Raw genomic sequence first — 24970 nt, forward strand, 5'->3', positions numbered from 1 at the left:
ATAAGAATTTGTTCTTAACTGACTTGCCTAGTTAAATAAAGGTTACATTTTTAAAAAATTACAAATTAATGTGATGCAATGCTGGGCCTATATTTGATTAATGGGTTGGTAGTCTAGTGCCTAGAGACTTTAAAGTTGTTTTACAATGTAACAAAGAAACGTTTCAGAAGACAATGTTTATTTTTAATAAGTTTATTAATACTTTGTTGCTACATTGTGCACATCTTCTTTTCACCCACATGATGGTGTCAAAGACATTACAGCATGGAGATAGTCTAAAACGGCTTCTCCAATAGAAATCCCTGATCACACTTGTAGTAGGCGATGTCATGGCGACGTTGGCTAGCTAAGCGCATGCGTAGAAGCACGTCATCGCGGCTAATGGTCGTCCTGCGCCGAACTGCGCAAGTTCAAGCCGTCAAATCATGGGTACTCCTTCGAAATAAAGTTATTTTTGAACAAATTAAAACGTATCAGTTTGCCACTTCCACTAGGTTGGAGAAAGAACAAGTTCAACTACTTAATACATTGGCTCAAATCTAGGTTGTGTCCTTAGATTTCGAGAAAATGAACAACTAAGGAAGAATTTTTCCTCCTCTCATTGACTACTCAAACCCCAAACACAGGCCTGGTCTGTTTGCTCTGTTTAACTACCGTTACCGGAAGTCTCGCCATGTTGCACCTCTAGGTTTAGAACTCTGTGATGGTCCTGTCCCAGAGCATGCTCCAAACAGCTATTGTGATAGGGGAGTTAAATGTTATGCAAACTGTGTTGATCAAGATAAAATACATCATATCGTTCTTTGTTGATACTGCCTACTACCTAAAATAATGGTTGAGCTAAATGTATCTTTTAGAGCGTTTTTTCATTCAAGATAATTAACGTATAGTCTGTGTTATGTAAAATATAATGGTACAACCTACATGGTGTCATTGGAGCAAACTAAATATGGCATTCAGGGGGGTTGCCGGAAAACCAATAAAATTTTACAAACAATAATTGCACTAATTTAAGATGGTTATACAAAAAACAAACCTTGAATTTAATCGTTTTCCAAGATAACCTATTTATTTGATGTCAGTGCGATGTCGTTACTATCCTCTCAGAAACGACTCACCCCGGTCAATCTCGGCGAAAGAACGTAGCTCAGCGCTTGTACCGAATTTAAAAATGTATTGAAAATAAATGTTATTTCTCTACCGAGGAAGAAATGTTATTCCTCGTTTTACTGGTGTAATGAATGCGAGAGGCACAGTGACTGTACAATTTGGGAGGGAGTTGTCAGGGCAAAAATCCATTGGCATGAATGTAAAACTATGCAATGAACGGGGGCACAATTGTTATTTTCTCTTTCAGCTAGAGAGGGTTGCTTAAAAGGGGGGCAGTATTTCCCATTTTCGCTTCTACAGAGCACACAGTCTGTGTTGTTTTAGTAGCGAGCCAAGCAAGCAAGCGGGCGCGCGCTGTTGATGGGGTACTTGAGCTTCAGATTTGCTCAGCACGCTCACGGAACTTGTCTATCTGCGCGACAACGTGTTTGGCTGAGTGGTGGCTAATGGCTGCCATAGAAAGTGAGAAAGACAACAACAAATGAATCCTTGAGAGAAGACGAAAACAGGTAAATATGTAGCTTGCTAGATATATAGCTAGCTGCTCTTTATTTCATTTCCTCTTCTTCAGAAGAAGCCAGTTCTTTTGTCTGCCTGTGCGACATGATGCTTGGTGATGTGCGCAGGTGTGTGGGACTAGTTAGTTAGCCGAATGTGCTAATTTTGTCTCGGCGCATAGAGGACAATAAACGTGTCCACGATTTGAACAAGCTACCTAGGTAGTTTGCGAATGTGTCTACCCCCCCCCCCCCCACACACACACTGTGGTGACAGCTACATAGACGACATTTACATGTATATAGCTATGATTCTAGCTAATAAGCTATTGTATTTTTAGCCACCATTTTCTTCCCTTGGCGTCCTAGTTAGCTAACGTTAGTTTTTTAGGTAACTAACAGTAACTAACTTCCGTGTTAGCTAACTAATTCCTCTCAAGAGCTTAGTTAATTAAACGTATTACCATTTTCTTATATTTAGATATATTCTTACATATTTGGGCAGTCCGCTGACAAACGTACATTTTCCCCTTTCAAAATGTGTCAGCTGCCAGCCATGCGTTAGTGTGCACGTACAGGTCAGAGAGTGAGGGGCACAGTTAATTTGTTTACATTTAGCAAGCTTTGGCCTCTGCGGGTTTCACATTTGCTCTCTTGTGGGTAGCTAACTGTCCTAATTTGACTTGCTAAAATGCAAACACTAACCTTTTTGTTGTCATGCATTTGACATTGTCACTTAGCTAGGTAGTTTGTTTTCCTCAAAACACTAAGACTAGCCTAGGCCTATAGCTATGGGTTTTGACGTGCTAAGGAGGAGATGTCTGTCAACTCACATATGACAAGTTAACCCACCTGGTTGGGAGATTATTCAGTAGCTAAGAGGTATAAGTGTTACATTCTGTTCTGCTGTGCTGCTGACCTCACCTAACTCAACAATAATCAGTGGTAACCCATTAACCCCACCACTTCTCTGCACCGTGAGGAAGAGGATGGTGAGCAGCCAGCCGAAGTATGAGCTGATCCAGGAGGTGGGGCGTGGCAGCTACGGTGTGGTGTACGAGGCGGTGGTGAAACGCACTGGAGCCCGGATGGCCGTGAAGAAGATCCGCTGCCACAGCCCAGAGAATGTAGAGTTGGCCCTCAGGGAATTCTGGGCCCTGAGCAGTATCCAGAGCCAGCACCCCAATGTCATCCACCTTGAGGAGTGTGTCCTGCAGAGAGATGACCTGGCTCAGAGGATGAGCCATGGGTCCAGCTCCCCACTATACCTAGAGGTAAAAAAACCTTTTTATATACATGGATAAATCAAATCACATTTTTTGTTTACGTACACATTTAGCAGATGTTATTGCGGGTGAAGCAATGTTTGTTCCTAGCTCCAACAGTGCAGTAGTATACAACAATACACACATCTAAAAATAAAAGAATGGAATTAAGAAATATTTAATGACATACAGTATATACATATGAAATTAGTAAAACCATATGTAAACATTATTAAAGTGACCACTGATTCCATGTCAATGTACATAGGGCAGCAGCTTCCAAGGTGCAGGGTTGAGTAATTAGGTGGCTGCTGACTAGTGGTGGCAATTTAACAGTCTGATGTACCTGTTCTGACCTCGCCTTCTGGATGATAGCGGGGTGAACAGTCCGTGGTCAGGTGTTTGATGTCCTTGATGATCTTGTTGGACTTCCTGTGACATCGGGTGCTGTAGGTGTCCTGGAGTGCAGGCAGTGTGCCCCTGGTGATGCGTTGGGCAGACCGCACCACCCTTTGGAGAGCCCAGCGGTTTTGGGCGATGCAGTTGCCGTACCAGGTGGTGATACAGCCCGACAGGATGCTCTCAATTGCGCATCTGTAAAAGTTTGTGGCGGTCTTAGGGACCTTGCCAAAAGAGGCAATATTGTGCCTTCTTAACCACACTGTCTGTGTGGGTGGACCATTTCAGATTGTCAGTGATGTCTACGCCAAGGAACTTGAAGCTTTCCACCTTCTCCACTGCTGTCCTGTCGATGTGGATAGGGGGGAGGTGCTCCCTCGATCTCCTGAAGTCCACGATCAGCTCCTTCATTTTGTTGACGTTGAGGTTATTTTCCTTGCACCATTCCTCCAGGGCCCTCACCTCTCTGTAGGCTGTCTCATTGTTGCACATTTTTTATTCAATTTTTTTTTTTGTTTCACCTTTTATTTAACCAGGTAGGCAAGTTGAGAACAAGTTCTCATTTACAATTGCGACCTGGCCAAGATAAAGCAAAGCAGTTCGACACATACAACAACACAGAGTTACACATGGAGTAAAACAAACATACAGTAGAAAAATAAGGCTATATACAATGTGAGCAAGGGAGGTAAAGGCAAAAAAGGCCATGGTGGCAAAGTAAATACAATATAGCAAGTAAAACACTGGAATGGTTGATTTGCAGTGGAGGAATGTGCAAAGTAGAGAGAAATAATGGGGTGCAAAGGAGCAAAATAAATACAGTAGGGAAAGAGGTGGTAGTTTGGGCTAAATTATAGATGGGCTATGTACAGGTGCAGTGATCTGTGAGCTGCTCTGACGCTTAAAGCTAGTGAGGGAGATAAGTGTTTCCAGTTTCAGAGATTTTTGTAGTTCGTTCCAGTCATTGGCAGCAGAGAACTGGAAGGAGAGGTGGCCAAAGGAAGAATTAGTTTTGGGGGTGAACAGAGAGTTATACCTGCTGGAGTGCATGCTACAGGTGGGTGCTGCTATAGTGACCAGCGAGCTAAAGGGGACTTTACCTAGCAGGGTCTTGTAGATAACCTGGAGCTAGTGGGTTTGGCGACGAGTATGAAGCGACGGCCAGCCAACGAGAGCGTACAGGTCGCAGTGGTGGGTAGTATATGGGGCTTTGGTGACAAAACGGATGGCACTGTGATAGACTGCATCCAATTTATTGAGTAGGGTATTGGAGGCTATTTTGTAAATTACATTGCCGAAGTTGAGGATTGATAAGATGGGTCAGTTTTACAAGGGTATGTTTGGCAGAATGAGTGAAGGATGCTTTGTTGTGAAATAGGAAGCCAATTCTAGATTTAATTTTGGATTGGAGATGCTTAATATGAGTCTGGAAGGAGAGTTTAGAATCTAACCAGACCCCTAGGTATTTGTAGTTGTCCACATATTCTAAGTCAGAGCTGTCCAGAGTAGTGATGTTGGGCAGGTGCAGGCATCGATCGGTTGAAGAGCATGTATTTAGTTTTACTTGTATTTAAGAGCAATTGGAGGCCACGGAAGGAGAGTTGTATGGCATTGAAGCTCGTCTGGAGGGTTGTTAACAGTGTCCAAAGAAGGGCCAGAAGTATACAGAATGGTGTCGTCTGCATAGAGGTGGATCAGAGACTCACCAGCAGCAAGAGCGACATCATTGATGTATACAGAGAAGCGAGTCGGTCTGAGAATTTAACCCTGTGGCACCCCCATAGAGACTACCAGAGGCCCGGACAACAGACCCTCCGATTTGACACACTGACCTCTATCAGGGAAGTAGTTGGTGAACCAGGCGAGACAATCATTTGAGAAACCAAGGCTGTCGCGCTCTTTCAGAACATCAGCTGACTGGATTTGGGAGAAGGAGAAATGGGGAAGGCTTGGGCGAGTTGCTGTGTGGGGTGCAGTGCTGTTGACCGGGGTAGGGGTAGCCAGGTGGAAAGCATGGCTAGCCGTAGAAAAATGCTTATTGAAATTCTCAATTATAGTGGATTTATCTTCAGTGCAGTGGGCAGCTGGGAGGAGGTGTTCTTATTCTCTATGGACTTTACAGTGTCCCAGAACATTTGAGTTTGTGTTGCAGGAAGCAAATTTTTGACTGAAAAAGCTAGCCTTGGCTTTTCTAACTGCCTGTGTATATTGGTTTCTAGCTTCCCTGAAAAGTTGCATATCACTTTGGGCTGTTCGATGCTAATGCAGAACGACATAGGATGTTTTTGTGTTGGTTAAGGGCAGTCAGGTCTGGAGAGAACCAATGGCTGTATCTGTTCCTGGTTCTAAATTTCTTGAATGGGGCATGCTTATTTAAGATGGTGAGGAAGGGATAAAAAAAAAAATAATAACCAGGCATCCTCTACTGACGGGATGAGATCAATATCCTTCCAGGACACCCCTGCCAGGTTGATTAGAAAGGCCTGCTCGCTGAAGTGTTTCAGGGAGCGTTTGACAGGGATGAGTGGAGGTCGTTTGACCGCTGACCATTACGGATGCAGGCAATGAGGCAGTGATCGCTGAGATCTTGGTTGAAAACAGCAGAGGTGTATTTAGAGGGCAAGTTGGTTAGGATGATATCTATGAGGGTGCCCGTGTTTACTGCTTTGGGGTGGTACCTGGTAGGTTCATTGATAATTTGTGTGAGATTGAGGGCATCAAGCTTAGCTTAGTTTAGCATGTTCCAGTTTAGGTCGCCTAGCAGCACGAGCTCTGAAGATAGATGGGGGGGCAATCAGTTCACATCAGTTCACATACCAGGCCTACCACTGTTGTCTGCAAACTTGATGATGGAGTTGGAGGTGTGCGTGGCCACGTAATCATGGGTGAACATGGAGTACAGGAGGAGGCTGAACAAGCACCCATGTGGGGCCCCTGTGTTGAGGATCAGCATAGTGGAGGTGCTGTCCAGGACCTAGTTGCACAGGGCAGGGTTCAGTCCCATGGTCTCCAGCTTGATGAGCTTGGAGTGTAATATGGTGTTGAATGCTGAGCTATATTCAATGAACAGCATACTTACATAGTTATTGCCCTTGTCCAGATGGCAGTGCGATGGCGACTGCATCGTCTGTGGATCTATTGGGACAGTATGCAAATTGTAGTGGGGTCTAGGGTGTCAGTTAAGGTGGTGATATGATCCTTAAAACCTGTTTGGGATAGGGGGCAGCATTTTCACGTTTGGCTGAAAGGCGTGCCCAGAGTAAACTGCCTGCTACTCAGTCCCAGTTGCTAATATATGCATATCATTTAGTAGATTTGGATAGAAAACACTCTGACATTTCTAAAACTGTTTGAATAATGTCTGTGACTATAACAGAACTCATACGCTCCACAATGTTTTCCTCCGTTATTGAACGCAGTTTATTCCGTCTTAAATTTGATCGATTATTTACGTAAAAGAATACCTACAGTTGTATTAGGAAAGTTGTTTGAAATGTTTGGACAAAGATTACAGATAACTTGAGATATTTTGTAGTCATGTTGCGCGATTTGAAATTAGTGTTTTTCTGGCTCAAACATGTCAAATAAATTGACATTTTGGATATATAACGACAGAATTAATCAAACAAAAGGACCATTTATCATGTTTGTGGGACATATTGGAGTGCCAACAAAAGAACATCTTCAAATGTAAGGCATGAATTATATCTTTATTTCTGAGTTTCGTGTCGCGCCTGGCGGATTAAATTATGATTGTCTGTCTTTGTTTGATGGGGTGCTATCCTCAGATAATAGTATGATTTGCTTTCGCCGTAAAGCCTTTTTGAAATCTGACACAGCGGCTGGATTAACAAGAAGTGTATCTTTTAATGTGTTTGGGCCGATCAGTTGTGTTGTGACAAGGTAGGGTTGGTATACAGAAGAAAGGACTATTTGGTAAAAGACCAAGTCCATATTACGGCAAGAACAGCTCAAATCCGCAAAGGGTAAGGCCTTTCCATCACTACTTTAAGACATGAAGATCAGTCAATAAGGAACATCAAGAATTTCAATGTTTCTTCAAGTGCAGTCCCAAAAACTATCAAGCGCTCATGAGTACCACCACAGGAAAGGAAGACCCAGACCGCTACTGCAGAGGATAAATTCATTAGTTACAAGCCACAGCATTTGCAGCCTAAAATGCTTCACTGAGTTCAAGTAACAGACATCTCAACATCAACTGTTCAGAGGAGACTGTGTGAATCAGGCCTTCATGATCAAATTGCTGCAAAGAAACCACTACTAAAAAGGACACCAAAAAGAAGAGACTTGATTGGGCCAAGAAACACGAGCAATAGACTGGTGGAAATCTGCCCTTTTGTCTGAGGAGTCCAAATTTGAGATTTTTGGTTCCAACCGGCGTGCCTTTGTGAGAAGCAGAATGGGTGAACTGATGATCTCTGCATGTGTGGTTCCCACCGTGAAGCATGGAGGAGGTATGATTGTGTGGGAGTCCTTTGCTGGTGACACGGTCATGATTTATTTAGAATTCAAGGCACCACAGTATTCTGCAGCAATACGCCATCCCATCTGGTTTCGGCTTAGTTGGCGTATCATTTGTTTTTCAACAGGACGATGACCCAACACACCTCTAGGCTGTGTAGGGGAAATTTGACCAAGAAGCTGAGTGAGAGTGATAGTTCATACAATGTTTCAAGTTTGTTGCCTGTCTGCAATGTGATTTATAGGATACATATTTTTATCATTATATTTTCTACCTGCAGGCTGCAATTTTTTTATTTCTTGGCTTTATGTAGGCCATTTTTACATAATTGGCTATCAAAGTTACTTTTAGATTTGTATAATTTCCATTTAGATTAGCCACATGACATTGATTTTGAGATGAAAATGTTATAGGCACACAGCTCGGTACAAATGCTAAGATAAATTGGCACTCCAAATAGAAAATGTTGACGACCCCTGGTGTAGCCTATTACTGGCAAATTGTAACAGCAGCATTTGCAAAGTCCAGCACAGCGGAGGAGGAAGGTCGGGAACAGATTTGCTTCTTCTGTTTAGGCCATCTTGATATCTGGCTCCCTCTTGAGTCATTTGTCTTATTTATTTAATCAACCAGTGTGCTTAAAGCATCAGACAAGCTCAGTGCATATAGTTGATTTGGTTCAAATACAGGGTTGTCTATTTTTCCATTTGTAATAAAAATCAAAAGATGAGAATTTGACCAATTGAAAGACTATCGGTCAACTTATTTTTTTTTTGTAGGGGACAGAGTAAGTCAATTAAAACGATCGTAAAAGCAATACATGAAATGCGCAAAGGGGATGTGGCTTAACCTGTAGCGGAACCCCTTGCCAACAGCCAATGAAATTGCAGGGCACCAAATACAAATCAACAAATCTCATAAATCAAATTTCTCAAACATACAAGTATTATGCACCATTTTAAAGATACAATTCTCGTTAGTCCAGCCACATTGTCTGATTTCAAAATGCTTTACAACAAAAGCTCCACAAACGATTGTTAGGTCACCACCAAGCCACAGATAAACCCAGTCATTTTTCCAGCCAAAGAGAGGAGTCACAAAGCACAAATAGAGAAATTAATTACTAACCTTTGATCTTCATCAGATGACACTCATAGGACTTCATGTTACACAATACCTGTATGTTTTGTTCGATAAAGTTCATATTTATATCACAAAATGGCATGTTATGTTCAGTTCTAAAATATGCAGTGATTGTGCAGAGAGCCACATGAATTCACAGAAATATTCATTATAAATGTTGTTAAATTCAAGTGTTATACATGGAACTTTAGATGCACTTCTCCTTAACCTCTCTGATCTCCCCATCCCGGATCCGGTATCAGGAATACAGACTCAAGCTCATTACCATAACGCAACGTTAACTATTCATGAAAATCGCAAATGAAATGAAATAAATATGCCATCTCTCAAGCTTAGCCTTTTGTAAACAACACTGTCATCTCAGATTTTCTAAATATGCTTCTCAACCATAGGAAAACAATAATTTGAGTAAAAGTAGCTAGCTAGCGTAGCATTTAGCGTTAGCATTAGCGTTAGCATCCAGCACGCAACATTTCAACAAAAACATAAAAGCCTTCAAATAAAATCATTTACCTTTGAAGAACTTCTGATGTTTTCAATGAGAATACTCTCAGTTAGATAGCAGATGCTCAGTTTTTCCAAAAAGATTCTTTGTGTATTAGAAATAGCTCCGTTTTATACATCACATTTGGCTACCAAAAAAAACCGAAAATTCAGTCCTCAAAACGCGAACTTTTTTCCAAATTAACTCCATAATATCGACTGAAAACATGGCAAACGTTGATTAGAATCAATCCTCAAGGTGTTTTTCACATCTCTTCATTGATATATCGTTCTTGGAAGCATGGTTTCTCCCCTCAATCAAATGGAAAAGTACAAGCAGCTGGCAATTGCGCACCGAATTCCACGCAGGACACCAGGCGGACACTTGGACACCAGGCGGACACCAGGCAGACACTATGCCTACAAATACGTCACAATGCTGCTAACACCTTGGGGGAACGACAGAAAGTGTAGGCTCATTCCTTGCGCAATCACAGCCATATAAGGAGACAATGGAAAACAGAGTTTCAGAAATTCTGCTCATTTCCTGGTTGACGCATCATCTTGGTTTCGCCTGTAGAATGAGTTCTGGGGCACTTACAGACAATATCTTTGCAGATTCTGAAACTTCAGAGTGTTTTCTTTCAAAAACTGTCAAGAATATGCATAGTCGAGCATCCTTTTCGTGACAAAATATCGCGCTTAAAACGGGAACGTTTTTTATCCAAAAATGAAATACCGCCCCTAGAGATCAAAGAGGTTAATGCAACCGCTGTGTCAGATTTCAAGAACTTCACGGAAAAAGGATAATCTGAGTACGGCGCTCAGAGCCCAAAGCAGCCAAAATAAATATCCGCCATGTTGTGCAGTCAACATTAGTCAGAAATGGCATTATAAATATTCACTTACCTTTGATCTTCATCAGAATGCACTACCAGGAATCGCAGTTCCATAAATGTTTTTTTTTTGTTTGATAATGTCCATTTACGTCCAAATAGCTTCTTTTGTTAGGGTGCTTGGTATACAAATCCAAACGCGCGTTGAGGTCCAGTCGGACAAAGTTCAAAAAGTTATATTTCAGGTCGAAGAAACTTGTCAAACGAAGTATAGAATCAATCTTTAGGATGTTTTTATCATAAATGTTCAATAATGTTCCAACCAGAGAATGCCATTGTCTGTAGAAAAGCAATGGAACGAGAGCTACCTCATGTGAAATGCGTGTGACTGAGAACGAGGCTGCTGCCAGACCCCTTAGTCAAACAGCTCTCATCCGTCCCCCCTTCACTGTAGAAGCCTTAAACAACGTTCTAAAGACAGTTGACATCTAGTGGAAGCCGTAGGAAGTGCAAAATAACCCATATCCCACTGTGTATTTGATAGGGGCTGAGATCAAAAACCACAAACCTCAGATTTCCCACTTCCTGTTTGAATTTTTTTCTCAGGTCTTTGCCTGCTATATGGGTTCTGTTATACTTAGACATCATTCAAACAGTTTTAGAAACTTCAGTGTTTTCTATCCAATACTAATAATAATCTGCATATATTAGCATCTGGGACTGAGTAGGAGGCAGTTTACTCTGGGCACGCTATTCATCCAAAAGTGAAAATGCTGCCCCCTATCCCAAAGAAGTTAAACAACCGGTGGAGATGTGAGATGTGAGAGCTCACTGGGGATCCGGTTCAGGTTTCCCCTTGTCCATGTGTAGGGTGACGGCGTTGCTCATATGAAAGGTTTCCGATAGGGGAGTTATCTAGGATGTCTTTTTAAATAAGCGCCATGTGGGCGGTACTAGTGGGTTTCGGTGAAGGTGAACCTAGTTTTTGAAAATCAAACTTTTATATTTTTCATGCATCTTAACTTGAGTACATCAAGTTGAAATATTTAATGTTATCAGATGCTTATGATTCAAGGTTAGGCCCTAGTACTAAGGCTCTAGTTCAAACCTATTATAGGCTCAATCACATGGAAGAGTACATGTTCAGACCAGAGGAACCACATCGTGAGCGTAACTGTTGAAAGACCAGATCCGGATCTGTGCTGGCGCTGGCAGGTCGGAAATTAACATTCAACCTCAAGGCTCTGTCTTGCAGATGCTGAGAAGCGTCTTGGCAGCTGAGGAGTAAGTTCATGAGGAAGTGGTCAGGACAGAGGGGAGGAATCTGACTATGTTGATGTGTAGAACGTTAGTGGATAAGTTTTTGAAGTCATTAACTAATTTCACCAAGTGGCACACAACACAGGGATAGCCTAAATACATGAAACATAACATGTTGGTAGAGGGCATTCTTGGTTAAGGTCTTGTAAGTAAGCATTTCACACTAAGGTCTACTACACCTGTTGTATGTGACATAACATTTGATTTAATGTGACATAGCATAAACATACCATAAGTTCATTATCCAGAACAGGACACACACAGTAGATGCCAACGTAGGCTATAGGATAATGTATTGGACATTGTGCACAGTCATGCTAGTTGATAAAGGGTGTGTTAGGTTTTGTTTTTTTCCTTCTGGTTATTCTACATGTTGTCAGTGGCTGATCACATTCCTTTACACTGATGTACATTTTTGCTAGTAATTCAAGGTGTTAGCTAGTGTTGCTTCCAGTGTTTTGGCCTCACATTCAGCCTGTTGGAAGCCTCTCTACAGAGTTTATACTTTGACTCTAGTTAGTTCAGAAGACCGTGTCCTCTGTTATTTCTATCCGTTGTGTGTTGAGTTATGCCAGGATGTTTAGCTCGTATGTCCTTGTGTCCCCGTGTCTGTCAGGTGATGCCATCACCACTGGTTTCAAGGGGGCATCTCATGTCATCATTGAGCGCTGGTTTAGAGACTACTCCCCAGTCAACCCTGTTCCTCCCCCCTGGCTCACTGAGGGTTTAAAGGGACTGGCAACAACTGGCACATGGGCCATTGTCACACACTTACACACATTGTCCGACCGCTCTACAAGCTTGTTAAACACTCCAGTGTGTTGGGCTTGGCAGCTTTCCCAGAATCCTTTGTTCAGACAGTCTTTTCTGTAATGTTCCAATGTTCTGCTGCTGCTTATAGAGGGAAAACTCACAATAATAGGAAAGGATTATCATGTGTGTGTATTGGGAAAACAAAGATAATGGACCACTGAGGCCAGGGACCGCATTATCTGTCTGTGCCAATGCTGGTGGATTATTTGCATCTATTAGCTTATGGATGCCTCGGCTCGCTGAATGGCATGTGACAATTTGTGACCTTTTTTTTATTTTATTTATTTTTGTACGGACAGGGTTTCCCTAGGTGGTGGGACTCAATGTGGTGTTTTGTACCATAAAGATTGTCAAGCATTAGCTTGTAATTTAAAACCCAAGTAGTTGTCCTGCTGGTGTGTGCATGTCAAAAACCTGAAGCACATTTTCTATGGGAGATTTATTTTCTATAGGTTTGGATCTGGCAGCTGTCAAAAGTAGATGTGTGCGTGCTTGTGGTGAACCCAGTTCCTTCAGGAGAAACCCACAACGAGTTATGATACATTTTTCAAAAACGCGAGACAGAAAAACAGCCAACACATCACACGTAAATACCCCTCTGTTTGACAGCTCACAAAGGATGGCAATCACACTGTGAATTCAAAGTCAAAGACAAGCGAATTTAGCTTGTTTATTGAAAATTGTCATTACCCCCCCCCTCCCCTAATTATGATAATTAGGGCTTTCCTCGACAAAAATAAATACAAAAATGGTTGTTTGACCGAGTGGTTCTGTTCTTTTGACCAATCGATTTGGTCAACGTTGTAACTTATTTTTCCATATACAGTGCCTTGCGAAAGTATTCGGCCCCCTTGAACTTTGCGACCTTTTGCCACATTTCAGGCTTCAAACATAAAGATATAAAACTGTATTTTTTTTGTGAAGAATCAACAACAAGTGGGACACAATCATGAAGTGGAACGACATTTATTGGATATTTCAAACTTTTTTAACAAATCAAAAACTGAAAAATTGGGCGTGCAAAATTATTCAGCCCCCTTAAGTTAATACTTTGTATCGCCACCTTTTGCTGCGATTACAGCTGTAAGTCGCTTGGGGTATGTCTCTATCAGTTTTGCACATCGAGAGACTGACATTTTTTCCCATTCCTCCTTGCAAAACAGCTCGAGCTCAGTGAGGTTGGATGGAGAGCATTTGTGAACAGCAGTTTTCAGTTCTTTCCACAGATTCTCGATTGGATTCAGGTCTGAACTTTGACTTGGCCATTCTAACACCTGGATATGTTTATTTTTGAACCATTCCATTATAGATTTTGCTTTATGTTTTGGATCATTGTCTTGTTGGAAGACAATTTTCCGTCCCAGTCTCAGGTCTTTTGTAGACTCCATCAGGTTTTCTTCCAGAATGGTCCTGTATTTGGCTCCATCCATTTTAACCATCTTCCCTGTCCCTGCTGAAGAAAAGCAGGCCCAAACCATGATGCTGCCACCACCATGTTTGACAGTGGGGATGGTGTGTTCAGCTGTGTTGCTTTTACGCCAAACATAACGTTTTGCATTGTTGCCAAAAAGTTCAATTTTGGTTTCATCTGACCAGAGCACCTTCTTCCACATGTTTGGTGTGTCTCCCAGGTGGCTTGTGGCAAACTTTAAACAACACTTTTTATGGATATCTTTAAGAAATGGCTTTCTTCTTGCCACTCTTCCATAAAGGCCAGATTTGTGCAATATACGACTGATTGTTGTCCTATGGACAGAGTCTCCCAGCTCAGCTGTAGATCTCTGCAGTTCATCCAGAGTGATCATGGGCCTCTTGGCTGCATCTCTGATCAGTCTTCTCCTTGTATGAGCTGAAAGTTTAGAGGGACGGCCAGGTCTTGGTAGATTTGCAGTGGTCTGATACTCCTTCCATTTCAATATTATCGCTTGCACAGTGCTCCTTGGGATGTTTAAAGCTTGGGAAATCTTTTTGTATCCAAATCCGGCTTTAAACTTCTTCACAACAGTATCTCGGACCTGCCTGGTGTGTTCCTTGTTCTTCATGATGCTCTCTGCGCTTTTAACGGACCTCTGAGACTATCACAGTGCAGGTGCATTTATACGGAGACTTGATTACACACAGGTGGATTGTATTTATCCTCATTAGTCATTTAGGTCAACATTGGATCATTCAGAGATCCTCACTGAACTTCTAGAGAGAGTTTGCTGCACTGAAAGTAAAGGGGCTGAATAATTTTGCACGTCCAATTTTTCAGTTTTTGATTTGTTAAAAAAGTTTGAAATATCCAATAAATGTTGTTCCACTTCATGATTGTGTCCCACTTGTTGTTGATTCTTCACAAAAAAATACAGTTTTATATCTTTATGTTTGAAGCCTGAAATGTGGCAAAAGGTCGCAAAGTTCAAGGGGGCCGAATACTTTCGCAAGGCACTGTACATTGCAGTTGGAAAGTTTTCAGTCCCCTCGACTTTTTCCACGTCATGTTACAGCATTATTCAAAAAATGTATTATAGTTATTTCCCTCAATCTACACACAATACTCCATAATGATGAAGAAAAAAGTATTCAGACCCTTTACTCAGTACTTTGTTGAAGCACCTTTGGCAGTGATTACAGCCCCGAGTCTTCTTTGGTATGACGCTACAGCCTTGGCACACCTGTATTTGGGGAGTTTGTCCCATTCTTCTCTGCAGATCCTCTCAAATTCTGTCAGGTTGGATGCGGAGCATCGCTGCACAGCTATTTTCAGGTACCTTTGGCCTGTCCAAGCTCTAGGAAGAGTCTTGGTGATTCCAAACTTCTGTGTTCTTGGGGATCGTCAATGCTTCAATGCTGCAGAAATGTTTTGGTACCCTTTCTCAGGTCTATGCCACGACACAATCATGTCTCGGAGCTCTAGGGACAATTCCTTTGACCTCATGGCTTGGTTTTTGCTCTAACATGCACTGTCAACTGTGGGACCTTTTGATATAGACAGGTGTGTCTTTCCAAATCATGTCCAAACAATTGAATTTACCACAGGTAAGTCTCATAGCAAAGGGTCTGAATACCTAGTGTGTGTGTGTGTGTGTGTGTGTGTGTGTGTGTGTGTGTGTCACACACACGTTTTTTAAATATATATATATATTTTTATATGTGTGTGTGTAATACATTTGCAAAAATGTCTAAACCTGTTTTTTCTTTGTTATTGTGTAGATTATTTTTGTTTTCACCTCGATCAATTTTAGAATAAGGCTGTAATGTAACAATGTGGAAAAAGTAATGGGGCCTGAATAATACTGCAAAAATGTCTAAACCTGTTTTTGCTTTGTTGTTATAGGCTGTTCGTAGATTGGGGGGACGATTTTGAATCCATTTTAGAATAAGGCTGTAACGTAACAGTGGAAAAGTGAAGGGGTCTGAATTAGAGGTCGATGTATTATGATTTTTCAATACAGATATTTAGAGGACCAAAAAAGCTGATACCGATTTTAATCGTCTTATTTTTAAAATATATATTTTTTTAAATTGAATGACAATTACAACAATACTGAATGAACCTTTTTATTTGAACTTAAAATAATACATAAAGAAAATCAATTTAGTCTCAAATAAATAATGAACATTTTTCAATTTGGTTTAAATAATGCAAAAACACCGTTGGAGAAGAAAGTTAAAGTGCAACATGTGCCATTTAAAAAAACATTTTAAGTTCCTTGAAAACATATGAAAGCTGGTGGTTCAATATACCCAGTTAAGTTTTAGGTTGTAGTTATTATAGGAATAATCTCTCTCTACACCATTTGTATTTCATATACCTTTTGACTATTGGATGTTCTTATAGGCACTAGTATTGCCAGCCTAATCTTGTGAGTTGATGGGCATGAAGTCATAAACAGCACTGTGCTTCAAGCATACTGCTGGCAAACGCAGTGAAGCGCTGTTTGAATGAATACTCACGAGCCTGCTGCTGCCTACTACCAGACTGCTCTATCAAATCATAGACTTAATTATAATATAATAAACACAGAAATACAAGTCTTTGGTCATTAAGATAAAATCCGGAAACTATCACTTTGAAACCAAACGTTTATTATTTTAGTGAAATACGGAACCGTTCTGTATTTTATAGAATGGGTGGCAAGCCTAAGTCTAAATATTGCTGTTACATTGCACAACCTTCAATGTTATGTCATAATTATGGCAAATTAGTTCACAGTTCAACGAGCCAGGCAGCCCAAACTGTTGCATATACCCTGACTCTGCTTGCACTGAACGCAAGAGAAGTGACAGTTTCCCTAGTTAATATTACCTGCTATCATAAATTAAACTAAATATGCAGGTAAAAAAAAAAAAATCTACTTCTGTGTATTGATTTTAAGAAAGCCATTGATGTTTATGGTTAGGTACATTTTGTGCAACAATTGTGCTTTTTTTCGCGAATGCTCTTTTGTTAACCTCTCTGGGATATGTGGGACGCTAGCCAAAAGCCAGAGAAAATGCAGAGCGCCAAATTCAAATAAATTACTATAAAAATCAAACTTTCGTGAAATCACACATGTAAGATACCAAATTAAAGCTACACGTGTTGTGAATCCAGCCAACATGTCAGATTTCAAAAAGGCTTTTCGGCAAAAGGAAACAATGCTATTATCTGAGGATAGCACCTCCGTGAACAAAAGAGAACCTATTTCAACCCCGCAGAAATAAAAATATAAATCATGCCTTACCTTTGACCAGCTTCTTCTGTTGGCACTCTAATATGTCCCATAAACATCACAAATGGTCCTTTTGTTCGATTAAGTCTGTCTATATATATCCAAAATGTCCATTTATTTGGCGCATTTGATCCAGAAAAACACCGGTTCCAACTTGCGCAACGTGACTACAAAATATCTGACCTAAAAATAAAAAAAATCTGAATGGTTTGTCCTCAGGGTTTCGCCTGCTACATAAGTTCTGTTATACTCACAGACATGATTCAAACAGTTTTGGAAACTTTAGAGTTACTAATATTATGCATATCTTATATTCTGGGGATGAGTAGCAGGCAGTTGAATTTGGGCATGCATTTCATCCAGATGTGAAAATACTTCCCCCTGTCACCAAGAAGTTAAATCATCACCCATTTGGCGATGTTGAAGTAGGCTGTGATTCGATGATAAATTAACAGGCACCGCATTGATTATATGCAACGCAGGACAAGCTAGTTAATTTCTTTGGGGTTACCCCCCCCCCTTCTCAATTTCCACCTGAAAACACACCCTAATCTAACTGCCTGTAGCTCAGGCCCAGAAGCAAGGATATGCATTTTCTTTGTGGAAATGTGAATTGAATGTAGGAGAATATAACACAATAGATCTGGTAGAAGAAAATACAAGGAAATAAACATACGTTTTCTGTTTTTTATTGTTGCTGCATAATCTTTCAAATGAACAAGATCAGCCGAACACACAGATAGGATGCTGGGGATGATTTGAATGAAGAACATAAGATGGCAACAATAGCTGAGCAAAGTTTTAGACAGAACTGCAAACATGAGCGAGCATGTAGTCACCCAGGTGTCCCACACAAATATGGCCGAATTGGTAGAGTGATACATTTTGAAAGAAATAACTATATACAAAATACATAGATGCTATTCTAACCCCCCCCCCCCCAAAAAAAATAGATATATATATTTAATAATGATTAAACAAACAAATAACAAGGGTAACTATTTACACATTTTCTATTTACAATATTGTGAAGACCCTCAGTCCTCTACACAATATTGTGCTGCTGCTGCCATGGCCCATAGCAGTCTCTTACTGCTGTCAAGCAGAGGCTTACTGAACAGGTTGTGCAGGTGATGGGGCATTTCCTGTGACAAAGGGCACAACGACGTCTCCCTACTGTGCCCTTTTTACGACAAAGGCTGGTCTTCGAACGTATAACCATTACATATTGCCGTTTACCTCAGCTCATTGGCTATCTTCCAAGCTAGAATTCAAGATGATCAGTGGTCATTGGGCCAAAATACAGCCAATCAACGATAGACTGGTCCTACCATTGGTGTCTTCAAATCGGTTTGTTTTGGTCAATACGTCCCGGGAAAAGAACCATCAAGTATGGTTGTGTTAGTAACAAACAGAGGATTGCAATGAAACCAACCATGACTGGATAAACGTTTGTTTAGTGTGTGTAATTACCACGAACGTTTCGTCCAAAGTTGAATGAGACGGAAATCACGACGCAAGCGGTTTACAAATGTTTCGTGTTAGGCTATAAAAATGGATGTTATCAAACAAAATGAACATTCACTGTGTAGTTAGGACACTTGGCATTGCCACCAGAGGAAGATCTTAAAAGGTAAGCAATTTATTTTATTGTTATTTCTGACTTTCGTGACGCTAATGCTTGGTTGGAAAATGCTAGTAATACTTGTGTGTGCGGGGAGCTGTCCTCAGAAAATCAAATGGTTTGCTTTCGCAGTAAAGCCTTTTTGAAATCTGACATAGCGGCTGGATTAATAAGACGTATGATGTAAGATACATGTATTTACAAGAATATACAAGGTATATTTAGAATGTTAGCGTTCTGCAGTTTCACCGGATGTTGGCCCGTTGGGATGTTAGCGTCTCACCTACCCTAGAGGTTAACTACACATGGTTGATGATATTACTAGGTTAACTAGTGATTATCTGAAGATTGTTTTTATAAGATAAGTTTAATGCTATCTAGCAACTTACCGTGGCTCCTTGCAGTCACAAGGTCCTTTTGACGTTGCACTTTCGTGGCAGGCTCACTCGCGTAACAGGTGGTCAGCCTGCCACGCAGTTTCCTCGTGGATTGCATTGTAATCGGCCATAATTTGCGTCCAAAAGGGCTGATTACTGATTGTTATAAACTTGAAATCGGCCCTAATTAATCGGCCATGCTGATTTAATCACTCGACCTCTAGTCTGAATAATTGCACTGTATGTGATGTACTATTAAGACTAATGTTCTTTCTGTTTCTTTATCACCAGCTGGTGGAGACATCTCTGAAGGGAGAGATTACCTTTGACCCCTGCTGTGCCTACTACCTGTGGTTTGTCATGGACTTCTGTGACGGAGGAGACATGAATGCTTACCTGTTGTCCCGTAAACCCAGCCGCAAGACCAACACCAGCTTCATGCTGCAGTTAGGAAGTGCCTTGGCCTTCCTTCACCGAAACCAGATCATCCACCGGGACCTGAAGCCTGACAACATCCTCATCTCCCAGGGAAGGACCTTGGCTGGAACCCCCGAGCCTACCCTGAAGGTTGCCGACTTCGGCCTATCCAAGGTCTGCTCCACGTCGGGCCTTAACCCTGAGGAACCAGCATCTGTCAACAAGTGTTTCCTTTCCATGGCGTGCGGCACAGACTTCTACATGGCTCCAGAGGTGTGGGAGGGCCACTACACGGCTAAAGCAGACATCTTTGCCCTGGGCATCATCATCTGGGCCATGGTGGAGCGCATCACGTTCGTGGATGTGGAGACCCAGAAAGAGCTCCTGGGAAGCTACGTGCAGCAGGGGGAGGAGATCGTGCCCCTCGGGGAGGCGCTCCTGGAGAACCCCAAGATGGAGCTGTTGATCCCTGCCAGGATGAAGAGCATGAATGCCGGCATGAAACAGCTTATCAGGGAGATGCTGTCGTTCAACCCTCAGGAGAGGCCTGACGCCTTTGAACTGGAGCTCCGACTGGTCAGGATCGCCTGCAGAGAGCTCGACTGGGACACGTGATAATGGGGGTGGATAGGAGGGGAGAGGACCATGGGACTTGTAGTCACAACGTCAAGAACATGTATCTAGGCCTAATTCACCACTGTTTGCTCTTGTGAAGGAGGCCACACAAATATTATTTGTGCTCGCTCTCGCTCTCTCACGCGCTCTCTGGGAACAATTCAAAGTTTGCAAAGATTTTGGCTTTGCAGTTGGATATTGGATCGGAAGTACTGGTAAACCTAGCTCAACAGGTTGACAGCCAGTCTGTAAATTTGTGTTTTGAATGTTAACATGGCAAGGCTGTCCAGAAGCACATTCAGCTGTCTGTCTTGCAGAAGGAGATGCGTTGCTAGCTACCCCACTGCTACTGGTTTAGGTTAACCTGTTAAAGTTGACTCTGTAGTTTGCCTACAAATGCCACCCCAGACTCTGTGGTAATATTCATACTAAAGTTATGATACAGGGAGACTATCCTGTTATGATATGGATGCAATTATACACACAGGTCCACACCTCAGTGATCGTAAACTGTGCACGGCTGGTTTAACCAGAATTCTGTGACCACACCCTGCTCTTCCCTTTCAACAAACATGCACACTTCCCACTGCTCAGGTAAAAACGAAGATATACTGTTTGTTGGGATTTGTAGACAAACAGCTGTTTTTGAAGAGGGAGCAACATGACATCAGAGGCCTGTGTATTCTGAGCTGGCCCTGAGCCAACTATGGGAATTAGGCTAGTGGGAGCTGACAGTCTTGGTATGCCAGTGCAGACCTAACCTAGCAATTCCCAGCCCAGTGCAGACCTAACCTAGCAATTCCCAGCCCAGTGCAGACCTAACCTAGCAATTCCCAACCCAGTGCAGACCTAACCTAGCAATTCCCAACCCAGTGCAGACCTAACCTAGCAATTCCCAGCCCAGTGCAGACCTAACCTAGCAATTCCCAGCCCAGTGCAGACCTAACCTAGCAATTCCCAGCCCAGTGCAGACCTAACCTAGCAATTCCCAGCCCAGTGCAGACCTAACCTAGCAATTCCCAGCCCAGTGCAGACCTAACCTAGCAATTCCCAGCCCAGTGCAGACCTAACCTAGCAATTCCCAGCCCAGTGCAGACCTAACCTAGCAATTCCCAGCCCAGTGCAGACCTAACCTAGCAATTCCCAGCCCAGTGCAGACCTAACCTAGCAATTCCCAGCCAAGTGCAGACCTAACCTAGCAATTCCCAGCCAGCCAGTGTCATGATTGGCCCAGAATGAAAATAATTTGAGGAATGGAGTGTTTGGAATGTAAATTAAATTAAGTCACACAACTTAAAGGCCAGAGACAACAAGCTGCTTGTTCTAAATGCATAAAGGAATGTGTTCCTACCCCAAACAACATCAATATATTTGGCTGAAGAGTCAGTGTCCTGCTTGTATTAATATAATATAGAGCTTGAATTTAGACTTGAATTCTCACAATTGGAGGTCAGTTTAGTTATGAATTAAACCTGTGTGAACGGTATGGTTAGGGGTTCTACTTCAGTGGCAATCAGTTGACAACAAATGCACTTTTATTTTGTTTTCCTTTATCTTAACTTACCCTGCTATCTATCACCTTGAGAAGGCTGGATATGGTGTGACGACACCAGTGTTTACTAGGGGCCTTGGACGTATTGTCAAACAGTCTACATATGCATGCAATGCCTCGCACCTTCAAAGAGGAAGAGAGAGGGAGGGGAGACACCAGCACAGCACACACACCTCCCTGAGCCCAGAGGCACAATAGTTTGACACAATACCATTTGTTTAACCTTCTCTTTTATTTATTTATATATATATATGTATGTATATAAATAAATAAAACATTAGGGGCAACTACTGACTGTAGTTGCCCCCGTTTTTAATCTCTCACACACACCTCAGTTTACCCTGGCTCGTACCGGTAATCCCTTTCGCCATGCTTCCTTCCGACAGACCCATACTAAGCCTATTTAGGCTTTTGGTATAGTTGAAAGACGTACAGGAAGGCTCATCTCGGGATCCCGGCTTATCGCCTTGCAAGTCCAAACTTTCTGCGCTTCTAACAGTTGTGGGAGCGTATCAATACCATCAAATGTTCATCTGAAAATGTAGTTTGAGTGTCATTCTTAAACAGTGGCAGAACTTGTAAAATGTGTTTCGTACGACCTGGCTGTCGCCTGCATTACTACCTTTTTAAAATGTCTTCCATTGCCAAAATACTTGTCTTTCATGATGTTAACATACTTTAAGCTTTATTTGAATATCTCCACACACTAGCACGTATAGCACTATATTATTTGATTTTGTGTTGGCCAGGCACATTTTTGAGAATTTTGACTGGGGTTCTTATCTCAACTATTTTACACCCATAATGTTAGCACGAATTGTGCTTTTAGATTGATTTTTTATTAAAGGGGCAATCAGTAGTTGCTACATCCATTTTTGGACTTATCATTCATTTAGAAGTACCCATTGATTCATGAAGAATATAAATTGATGCCTCGTGAGTTTAAACTGTTGTACCCCATCAGAACGCAAAATACACTGTGTATAAAACATTAGGAACACCTTCCTAATATTGAGTTGCACCATCTTTTGCCCTCACAACAGCCTCAGTTCATTGTGGCATGGACTCTACAAGGTGTCAAGCATTCCACAGGGATGCTGGTCTTTTTTGACTCATGCTTCCCACAGTTGTGTCAAGTAGGCTGGATGTCCTTTGGCTGGTGGACCATTTTTGATACATGGGAAACTGTTGAGCTGTGAAAAACCCAGCAGTGTTGCAGTTCTTGACATTCTCCAACTGGGGCACCCACTACCATACCCCGTACAAAGGCACTTAAATCTTTTGTCTTGCCCGTTCACTCTCTGAATGTCACACAATCCATGTCTCAATTGTCTCGTGGCTTAAAAATCCTTCTTTAACCAGTCTCCCCTTCAGCTACACTGGTTTTGAAGTGGATTTAACAAGTGACATCAAGAAGTGATCATAGCTTTCACCTGGTCGGTCTGTAAGCGCAGGAGCTCCTAATGTTTTGTGCACTCTGACTATATACTGTATATGAGCTACTACAGAGGTTAAAGGAGGAGGCTCATGGACGTGACTGGATTACTACGTTTTGTTTTCAAGGGCCTTGACAGTGAGTTGTATATTTGCTGTGATGGGTTTTCTTTTTTTTTTCAACAGTTACTTCAGCTTCTGTTATCTTCTGTCATTGATACAGAAGTGTGTTTATAATTACAGTTGGATACTGTATTGGTGTGGTGGTAATTGTCTTCATTGGCTGAAAGTTGGTTTGTGTAACAAGATTGGGTACACACAACCGGGGTCAACAACTCAAACGTCTTTGCTGCTTCTGATGAGCTTGATATGGGGAAAGAGCTTGTTGCCTGAAATATAATTTTACCAGACTCAGATGTGTCATCTTTGGTGAAATTCACGTCCCAAATGGCACCCTATTGCTTAAGTGCACTACTTTTGACCACAGGCCCTGGTCTAACAGTACTATATATATTATGGAAAAGGGTGGATTTGGGACATGCATCATAAGTGCCCTATTCAGAACAGGACCCATTACAAAGAGAAACCTCATCAGTTGAAAATAACCAAGCACCAGTGTACATTACAACCAGGTGTGTGGGGGGAGGGGCTCAAACTTTTCTATGAACAGTATTTCCTTTGTATTTCAATGTAAGATATTTTTGAAGAGATTAAATGAAATGGATCAATACATGCTGTAATAAGTGTCATTCATTGTTGAATTATAAATAAAACCAACGATTGTATTAGCAAAGTCCTCTTGCATGTAAAAAAAAGTCCGGTTAGATTACATAGTGAATATTTTAGTGAGAATCAACTCGCCTGCAAGTTTTCCATTAATTTAGCTGCTAATAGTGGTAGATAACCTTTCCAAGCAACAAAGGGTATATAGTTGATTCTCTTCAGCTTCTGGTTAATTGGATAATTGAATGCCAAATTTCAGCTCACTAGCAAAATGTTAATCTGTCAACAGAGTAACTAACACCTACTTTCAATCTCATGGGGTAGTTCTCGTTATCAAATCTAAAATCCCTCTTCCAACGACATATGGGTTCAAGGTGAGTTAAGGGACCTGCAATGCAGCTCAGCGGTATCACAAATGAATTTAACTAGCCGTTTTAAAGTTTTAGTCACTCATTTGTTCCTGCTTACTTTCAGTAGATGTGTTGTGTAGTTCAATGTGTTTTCCCAAAGGATACAACAGTGGCTCTGATTTGGGAAGTGAATACAGGTACCAGCAGTCCCCAGGTGGATTCACCACCTCCCAGTCAGGACCGAAAACCAAGGTGTTTATTTGAACCCTGATGCCATCACATAACCCATAACTGCACAAAGACACAATGTTGTCTTGGAATGCATTGAGCTAGCATTCCTATCTTTAGAAAGTAGATGAGCTTTAGTGTACCAAATTGTGATGCTTTTCCGATGACCTGCTGTGACAGAGGTCAGCCCTCCAGACGATGTAGAGTCCCAGCTGTCTGCCACAGTTGCCAGGGAAGTCTTCAGTGTTGGAGACATCGAGGTCAACCAGGTGAGTGTTTCTGTTCCACCAGGTGAGTGAGGGTCCCTGTTCGTAGAGAAAGCTAGAGCCCTTTCTCAGTAGGTCTTATATCATGTTTATCCACCTCTTTCACCATGAAATACCTGGTCACACACAAACCGTTGTGGCAGTGTTGCATTGATTGCACACTGGTCTGTATTTGATTTCTTAATGAAATTAACTGATATCCTGTACTCTGGACGACATGACTGGACCACTGTTGGACGTAAAGCTATGGGTGTACACTGCGGTAAGTAGTTATGGGTCTTCGTCCACAAATGGCTCAAATGAAAACTAGGTCATTGAAAAATAGGGCATAATATACT

The 24970-nt window shown here is 41.7% G+C and overlaps 1 protein-coding gene across 2 annotated transcripts; it reads left to right on the forward strand.

Annotated features, from left to right (window-relative positions):
* Positions 1-1454: 1454 nt before the first annotated feature.
* On the forward strand, positions 1455-23843 carry LOC139392433 (serine/threonine-protein kinase pdik1l-like). 2 transcript variants are annotated; one of them, XM_071140412.1, is made up of 3 exons: positions 1455-1619; positions 2590-2881; positions 19339-23843. In XM_071140412.1, the coding sequence occupies exons 2-3, from the start codon at positions 2597-2599 to the stop codon at positions 20077-20079; spliced, it is 1026 nt and encodes a 341-aa protein (XP_070996513.1). In that variant the 5' UTR covers positions 1455-1619; positions 2590-2596; the 3' UTR covers positions 20080-23843. The 2 variants fall into 2 exon arrangements, with proteins under 2 accessions (XP_070996513.1, XP_070996514.1); XM_071140413.1 differs by having other exon boundaries at positions 1491-1619; positions 2594-2881.
* The last annotated feature ends 1127 nt before the right edge of the window (positions 23844-24970 follow it).

The sequence above is a fragment of the Oncorhynchus clarkii genome, chromosome 32 (genome assembly GCF_045791955.1).
Source record: "Oncorhynchus clarkii lewisi isolate Uvic-CL-2024 chromosome 32, UVic_Ocla_1.0, whole genome shotgun sequence".
Taxonomy (NCBI): Eukaryota; Metazoa; Chordata; class Actinopteri; order Salmoniformes; family Salmonidae; genus Oncorhynchus; species Oncorhynchus clarkii.

What these genes read in the sequence shown, in the direction of transcription:
- LOC139392433 (XM_071140412.1), top strand. Translation starts at nt 2,597, where the DNA reads ATGGTGAGCAGCCAGCCGAAGTATGAGCTGATCCAGGAGGTGGGGCGT. An exon ending in GCTCCCCACTATACCTAGAG is followed by an intron (nt 2,882 to 19,338) that starts GTAAAAAAACCT and finishes CTTTATCACCAG; the next exon opens with CTGGTGGAGACATCTCTGAA.